The sequence below is a fragment of the Morone saxatilis genome, unplaced genomic scaffold (assembly GCF_004916995.1).
Source record: "Morone saxatilis isolate NCDOM2014 unplaced genomic scaffold, NCSU_SB_2.0 Contig11, whole genome shotgun sequence".
Classification (NCBI taxonomy): Eukaryota; Metazoa; Chordata; class Actinopteri; family Moronidae; genus Morone; species Morone saxatilis.
Genome location: NW_023339663.1, coordinates 8,769,843 through 8,778,488, shown reverse-complemented (window position 1 = coordinate 8,778,488; position 8,646 = coordinate 8,769,843). Strand labels below are relative to the sequence as shown.

At 39.5% G+C, this 8,646-nt stretch overlaps 1 protein-coding gene across 1 annotated transcript in view; it reads left to right on the top strand.

The window, feature by feature from the left end:
* The first annotated feature begins 8,057 nt into the window (after positions 1–8,057).
* LOC118343356 (serine protease 23-like) overlaps positions 8,058–8,646 on the top strand; it is a 3,313-nt gene continuing 2,724 nt past the window's right edge. Inside the window, exon 1 of the mRNA XM_035682132.1 lies at positions 8,058–8,351. Coding sequence (XP_035538025.1) covers positions 8,326–8,351 — 26 coding nt within the window. The 5' untranslated portion in view covers positions 8,058–8,325. The remainder of the gene's footprint in view (positions 8,352–8,646) is intronic.

The following is an 8,646-nucleotide window of genomic DNA, read 5'->3' as shown; positions in this document are numbered from 1 at the left end:
TAAAGTAATCTACCAGGAATGTGCTCCTCCATGTACATGATTGGCAATGCAGCACCTTGCCGGATGCTGTTGTTTTGAATATCGGCAAAAGTTGGGCCAACTTTTCTTGCCGTACATACTTGTGTTTTTTATTGACAGATTCCCCGGCATTGGCAACCCCTTTTGTTTTTTATCAGAGCTAAAGTTGGCTTGAACCAACCTGGAAATGACTCACAGGTCCCAAATCCCAATCCCCATGATTTACATCCCCCTACGCCTCCCACACACACACACAGAACTCCCCCTGCGGTACTGTAGAGATAATTGGGTCTGGACCAGAGAAATGGAGATCATTTCATCCTCAAAAGTGCATAAGGGGGCAATGTGGTGGGTGCTTATTATGGTCAGAAGTGATCTTACTGGTATGCTGGTAGACTCCAGGCTTAAACTTGTGTCATGTGGTCAGACCACCTCTGCCTGGCTGGAAGAGTTTAACCTCTGGCCTCTGAGCTGTGATATCATCAGAAATACAGAGCTGTTGATTGAGAGAGAGAGAGAGAAGTGGGAGCAAAACAGGAAACCTGCAGCTGAATAACAGTGACAATAACACTTTGCTATTGATGTTTTGGGTTATCTGAGTCACACAGGTCCAATGAGACTAACATGCACTGTCTCTGCAGCTTTGGAGGGAACATTAGAGACATGAACACAGTGCCTGCCGTGCAGAAGATATCTCATCTCTCATCTTTCTCCTGACATTTTGAATTGCTGTGGGGGATTATCTCAAGATGTGCTTTGACTGTGAGAAATTAGTGTCTCAATCATACATAACTGAGACAGACTGAAGGATGAATATATTTTGCTATGAGAATGAGACAATCCCTGGATGACAGCCCTAAAAAAATCCTCTGTGAAGACTTGAAGAGTTTAAAGATGGATAAGATTTACAGGAATTCTTGATATCTGGGGTCTCTCTGTCACTTTCCTCAGTGTGTGGTTGCTCTCTCAGGGATGGGTGGATGCTCACATTGACTCAACTTGGATTGTGATGGGAGCAACTACATGTAAATAGGGTACTTGTCTGAGTCACAGTGTCCTTTGACAGGCTAAAGCTGTTCCTGATATTCTATGAAAATGTATGTTTGATAAAAAATAAAACATGCTTTTGACTAGATTGCATTTTGTTGTATATTTGATATCAGGTTCAGTGCTATTGTGACAACTTGCTTTATCTTTGTAATAAACATAATCTATTGTCTGTCTGATTCTATCTATCTGTGTGGGACACACACAGCTTTAACAGTTAATTAGTCTAAAAGAATAATTCAACATCTTTGGGAAAATGTGCTTTCTTTCCTAGAGTGAGATGAGACATTTGATACTAACTTCATCTCTGTGTGTAGCTTAGCTTAGCATAAAGACTGGAAGCAGCTAGCATGGGTCTCCAAAGTTTAAATACACGCCTACGAGCACCACTAAAGCTGATTAAATTACACAAAGTATCTCTGATCCTTACATAAACAGAGATGTCTAAACAACAATTAGTGGTTTTATAGGGAGTTACATGCTGTAAAACTTTCTTGAAGAATAGTTTGTCCATTTTTCAGAACTTCTGGGAGCAACTGGCAGGGATTCCAGGAAATTACTGCCCAGAGCCAAGGAGTAATCCAGCACATCTCATAAAGTGGTGAATTGTTTTTATGCTTCAGTTTTTGTATGGATTAAACAGAGAAGTTATAAAATGTTAATCAGTGGGCTTTAGAGGCGATGGTAGGTTTTTTTTTGTTACCTTTAAACAGAGCCAGGCTAGCTGTGTGGCCCTATTTTCAATCATTGACTGCTGGCTGTATATTAAAATGCCCAGTGAGTAACATTATAGGAGAATCTATTGGCAGAAATGGGATATAATATTCATTGGTATATTTTCATTACAGTCATTTTGTTACCTTAGAATATCTTAAAGAGTATCAAAATGTTCTGAAGTGATCAAAATAAGTGCGTTACGTATTTCTGCCTGTGGATAATTGTGATTTCATGATGTTACATACTGAACATTCATCAGTAAATCAAATTATATAAACCTGCTAAATTGAGGCTAAGTACATTTGCCAGTTACAATGCAGCAGAGTTTGACCAATTGTTAATCTGAAGCAGACACCGTAGAAAAATAAGATTTTTTTAATTTAACCACACACTCAAAATGGCCTTTATACTGAAGACGGTTTTAATGCATTTACTATTGCCCTTCAACGTCATATTTTAACTTACAGCATTAGCATGTTGATTCTTCACTGCTGATAGAGTGTCACCACTCCCTTAGACAACATTATTCATCATTTACCTAGAAACAAGTTTTCTAATTATTAAGTCCCTGTTGAAAACATGACTAGTATGAAGCAAGCCAACCATATTTTAGACTTGCAAATGATGATGTAGGACAAAGAAAAATCCAATTAAAGCTAGGTTTTGCACCAGTCACATGATGTCACATTTATTAGTATAACAACATCACATGCAGTGTCTCGGTGGACTTAACATGAAGACATCAGCCAAAGCTGTCAAAGAAAACCAGCAGAAATGCCAAAGAAAACCTCCGAAAAGAAGAAAAATTGAAGAATTCTCAAGTGAGGCAATTCAAAGAGAGCCAGATGTAAGGAAAAAAAGCAATTCTATATTTTCTGACAATAATTTCAACAGTAGAGCAGCTCCTTCTCACCAGTCCCTCTGCATGTGTGTTATCAGATCATGAGTCTCTTTGAAATAAACTGCACCCATGACCAGCATTCCTATTCCTGAATGATAAATACCACAGACCTTTATATAATGAAAGACTCAATGTTTTTATTAAATTACCCTTTCATCTGATTACATGCACTGGCCTTAGGAGTGAAAAAGAGGAGAGTTCAAATAATCTTTACCATCAAAATTAAACCAAATTATGCTTGTAAGGACATCAAATTACATCAGACTATAAACTAGAGACTAGCATCAGAAAACCACATCTCCTGGTGGATGTCATACATTTTTTTTCCCCATATCCATCACAAGGCTGTGAGTCATTTTCCAGTGAGCCAGAGTATCACATGCATTTTCAAACCAAGGGATTTACCCATAGTCATGGTGCAAAACTACTTAGAATAGCTCAGTCATGAAAAGCATGTGTATGTGAAAGGACACTGAGGGAGAATATAAATTGATATGACTGGGGGGGGGAAACCTGAAGAGGGTACTGTATTCTGTTTCCCTATCTTTTGCTTCCTCTATTTGACTTGAATGTCGCATGTGTGACTTCATGATTAAAGGGAAAATCTTACTAGGCTGACCACCATGTGTCATCTCTGGTTGACATTCTCTAGAACCTCTAAACACATAAAGTGTCACCGATGGGTGTGGTCAGACATGTGCTCTTTTGCACCTGTAACCACACCCAGCAGCGATGTCACAGTGTACTGACCACACCCAGGAGTACAGTTCTACATCACAGCAACAAGAGTCAATTAAATTCCTGAAGGTCAGCCAAGAAGACTTTAAGTTGGTTTTAAGTTGCTCTTTAGAGAATAAGGTTAACTTCTTATCCTGTTGCAGTGATGTATATCACCTACAGGTGCAACAAACACGCCTTTGACCTACTGGGTGTGAACTGAGGCAAAACTAACAAACTAATTCCTCAAAAGGAAAAGTCACATTAGCAGTGAGATCATTTCTGAATGTAAATGTCATATTTCAGAAAGAATAATCACAGCTGTATGATGTGAAATGAGTGAGGTTTTTGTTGTGAAATAAACAGCTTTTCTTCCCAAAAGTGTTAATGCCAGGAATAATGAGGGGGATCAACCCTGTAGTGACTCTATGGAGCCATGTTTTTCATCAGTGGACGCCTGGATTGTTACTGGATTGTAATTACACACTATTCAACTGATCAACAGTTGGTGGCAGCCTGCCCAAAAAGCTGCCAAAAGCCAGCAAAGGCAGGAAGAAGAGGAATAGTATAAATAGTAAACTTAAACATGAATGTTAAAAAAATGCATATTCCAACATTGATATATCATATATAATAATATAGTATACTATACTATAAGTATATATTATTATATATATATGTATATACATACCTCCTTTGCAAATTTCTAATAAGGAAAAAAAAAACTGTGTTAGGCCTGGAGGATACACAGTGTGTTTTTGGAGAAAATCTGAATGTAAACATAACTGTGTTTAAAAGTCCACAAAAAGAAAACATCCTAAAACATCTGATGTAACGTCAACATTAGAGCCAAAACAATAGATGTTTAGTTTACATATTCAGTAAGTGGAGTGCACATCGTGACGGGCTGCAACCAAATAAAATTGAATTGCCCTAATGCTGTTACTATGTAATCATCACAAGTATTGTTGGACTTTCGGGCAACAGGAATTCACAGAATGACACACAAGTATACATGCAGGGTGGAGGAAAGTAAGTAATCCAAACAGTAAACTCAAAAACCTTCATCAGAAAGTAACTGGAATGCACAGTATCAAGAGGGGAAATCTACTTTAACTGCAGCTGAGCGAGACAGTGTTTACCATCTTTTACACGAGGCATTAAAAGTTGTATAGCAAATGTGCGTGCCAACAGTTATATTATCTTCCCTTTGGCTTTGCCTAGAGCTTTAAACTTGGCCCAAGTTCCACTCAAGATTTCACAGCAAATAACTTCTCAAAAGAGCTCTGTGGTTGTCTTGTTTTGCCAAACAGCTGTTTCATGGCCTCTTGGGACCAGGGAGAGAAGAGGTCCAGGACGGGAGAGAAGATTCAAACAAGAGACTGAGAGGCACAGAGACGGGAGAATACAAAGAAGGAACAGAGCTGACAGACAGACAGAGAGAGACAGACAGAGGGACGGAAAGAGAGAAGATTCAGAAGAACATGTGAGGCCATCCACACTTGGTTGATTGTGTCTGTAGCCAGAAGCGAGAGGAGGAGAGTGGGAGGAATAAAACAATTAACATGAACTGTACTCCGGGGAATGTGGGTCTCCTTGACAACAGCGGGCATAGCCAAACAAACGAGTCCTTTCATAACAATTCAAAACAAACAGAAATGCACCCTTATTAGCACCCAGGCATTGGTAAAAAGGCTCATCCCTTCCTATTGTCGTCAAAAAAGAAAATGTCTCCAAAAGTCTTTTTTTCGTTATTACAGCTTTTGTGCTCTATGTTTCAAATGTGGACTTGGCACATATAAAAATATCATCAAACAGCAAAAAAAATATCTGCTGGAATGGAAATAAGACATCTACAGAGAGTTTGGTTATAAAAACTCAGGTACCTTTGGGTTCATATGAAAATGTGAGCAGAGACTGGCAAAGAGCTGATTACTGGGATGAGAGGCGGACGAGATGCTAGCAGACCTGCCCCAGATACTGCTCCAGAGAGAGAGGTATGTGTGTGCGAGTATTAATTGTAAATTTGTGTTGTGGGATGGGTGGGGTGTTGGGTTATTCAGAGCAGTGTTTGATGAGCCAGCAGATCCACCCTGCGTCCTGGCAAAGGTGCCGATCTATAATCAGTTACAGGAGACCGGGAACAGGATTTGAAAACGTTTTAAAGCAATAGTTCAACATTTTCTCTGTTTTTCTTTCTGTGACTCTCACGTCTACAGTGAATATAAAGCAGTTGGTTAGCTAAGCTTAGCATAAAGGCTCAGTACTTCCCAATTGAAAGTCCCAGCTGGTTGCCTAGCAATCACACAGTGACAACAAGACTCAATATGTTAGTTGGTGAGCTTTAGAGGTAGATTTTATTCCCTTTAGACCAGTTGTTCCCAACCTTTTTCCTTAAGGTACCCCTTTTATATCACTGAGTAAACAGATGAGCCCTGAATGAGTGACATTTTATGGATTTCAACAGTATGGAACAACTGATAAACTGTACAAAGAACCCAAACAGTAAACACAATAACTGTAGGAAGTTGTGTAAAATTAGCAGTTTACAGTTTACAAATCTGTATTGTGTATGTTTTAACAATCATACATTCTATCTAATCAAACAATTTCATTTCTCCACAGAATTAGATACAATGCTCAGATATAGGCCCACAGTGTAGTTTTTTAAGTTTTCTTACACCCATTAAAATCAAGGAGGCCTTGTGACTCCCTGCGAAGCAACCCCGGGTTGGGACCCACTGTTTTAGATAGAGCCAGGCTAGCTCTTTCCCGCTGTTGCCAGTCTTTTTGCTAAGCTAATCTAACTAGCTGGTGGCTCCTGCTACAGACCACAAACATCGTACAGATATGCGAGTGGTATTGAACGCTAACTCTCTGCCAGAGAGTCAATAAACGTGTTTCTCTTCATGTCAAACTATCTGCATGTCTTTTTTTGCACAATGCACATATGAACAAATAGCTGCAAGACAGGGATAGATGGGTGGAGGCTACTTGTTCAGCCATGCGTGCATGAGTCCCCACTCACCTCCCCAACCCCTCTGGTTTTTTCTTTCAGCCTTGCTTTCTCCCCCGTCTTTCTGGTAGCAGTTGAGCTTATAGAAATCATTACATGGCACAATATCTACTAACAGCTTGCATTTTTTAGCATGGGTGGGTCAAGTGGAAACTAATCTTCCAACATTGGCATGAGAACCACATTCTGCCCACTGAACTAATTCCTCAAAAGGAAAAGTCCCAATAGCAGTGAGCTTGCTTCTGAATAGAGAATAATCACAGCTGTATGATGTGAAATGAGGTTTTTGTTGTGAAATAAACAGCTCTCTCCCAAAAGTCTTAATGCCAAGAGTCATGAGGCGGATCAACCCAGTGAACCAATAGTGTGAAAGTTTGTTTGGGCAAAACATTGATGTACTGTATGTGTGCTGCATAATCATTTAATGAGTAGTTTAATGGCATCCTTGGATCTTCTTGTGTGGGACAGAGAGACTGGCTCAAAGAAAGAGAAAAAGAGAGGGGGAATCTGGTCGTGTCACCCGATCTACAGAATGAATGCGGGTCAGTGTTTGTGTGATGAGAAGGTCACAGTATGTGCAACGTCTCAATTTGTCTGTTGAACACAAACAAATACACACACTACACACCCCTCAAGTTCCTTTGCCATCACCCTGTCTGCACTCACACATTTCCGCTCGCCACAACCTCAGTTTTGGACAGGTCGCACATGTCTCCATCCAGCTGTTTTGGCCTGTCCTGTTGATAACAAAACGTCAAATGGCTGTAAAGTCAGAGAAGCCCCTCCGTTTTTGCTTTATAAGACTAAAGCTAGAATTATGATGGAATCACTGTATATCTTCAATGAGCATCAAGCATAACTAATATAATTAGTACCACTTCCTAGTTAAAAACCCCTTATCCAGAGTTTGTAAGTTTGTAATGGTAATGTCATTATAATAAAGAAGAAGAAGAAGAACTTTTGATTTGCCAGGATGTGAAAATTTCTGTGAAAGGTGTTTCTCCTCCAGCAGGAAACATGCCTCAATAAATCTTTAATTCATCAGGAAGACAGTCTAAAGGTCTGCTTATCTTCTGGAAAATCCTGCAACAGATTAGAAAGTATATAGTCCATAAGCATTTATTGATGGATTACCAACATTTATAATACAACAGAAAAAATAAACACTAAGCAGGGATTTTTCCCAACCTGGCCAACCAAAAGTGGTTTTAATTATCAGATATAGGAAGCATTGATAAATGGGTTATTCATAAAGGCATCAGTTACTAAATTTCTGTGAAGGTTAGTGCAATTAATTAATAAGTCAATCAGCCTCTTTTCACTTTCATATTTGTGTTATGTAATTATTGTTCAGACAAAGTAAGCAAACTCATATGCTATGTTGGTCTCTGAAATTCTGCAGACAAAATTATGAATCGATTAAAATAGATTCATCGATAAAGGAATTAATACTTGGATGCAGCCCTAATTAAATGAGAGTGATGTGCACACAAAATTGCTACCAATGTGCAAATACTTTTTAAATAAGTGCATCAGATTTCAACACGACAAACAGCAGTAAATTGGTAATCAGCAGCAGTGATGCGATGTGTCACATGACCGCGTTGGGATCGGATTTACTCACTCTGAATATCCCCCCAGTCGGCAGATGTGACACTGTCAGCACAGACAGACAGGAGACCACCTCCTCCAGCAGCGCACAATGATCCGATGCTTCATCAACTTTCAGACCACTCCAAACTGTCGCGGATTAAATAACGTGGTCAGTTCCTGAGAGAGGAGCCGAGAAGTCTCTTTTTTTTTTCTTCTTTGCAGCACCAGTTAGATTCTCTTCGCGGGCTCTGCTTGTTCTGGTTTGAGGGGGTCTTCCCCTGTGATCAACCACCAGCTCACCTGCAGAAGCCAAACCATGCGCTCCCGGGCTGCGCTCCCCCGGTAAGTCACCTCTATGTCAGGTTCGTCTTTGCGCAACGACGGGATTTACAGAAGAAGGGAAACACTTGTTTAAGATGAAGTTATACCATTAAGACATGAATGTAATCTGCACTGCTAACATTTTTTTTAAGAATACCTTTCAGAACATTATTAGTTAGTTATTCCACCTAAAATTAGGAATCTAAATATGGCTTCACTTACTTACTGTGTGTTATGAGTTGCAAAATACAGAAATTCCATTAGAAAGTTTTAGAAAGTGTTCATTTTACTGACATGACACTTTATTATATCTCTG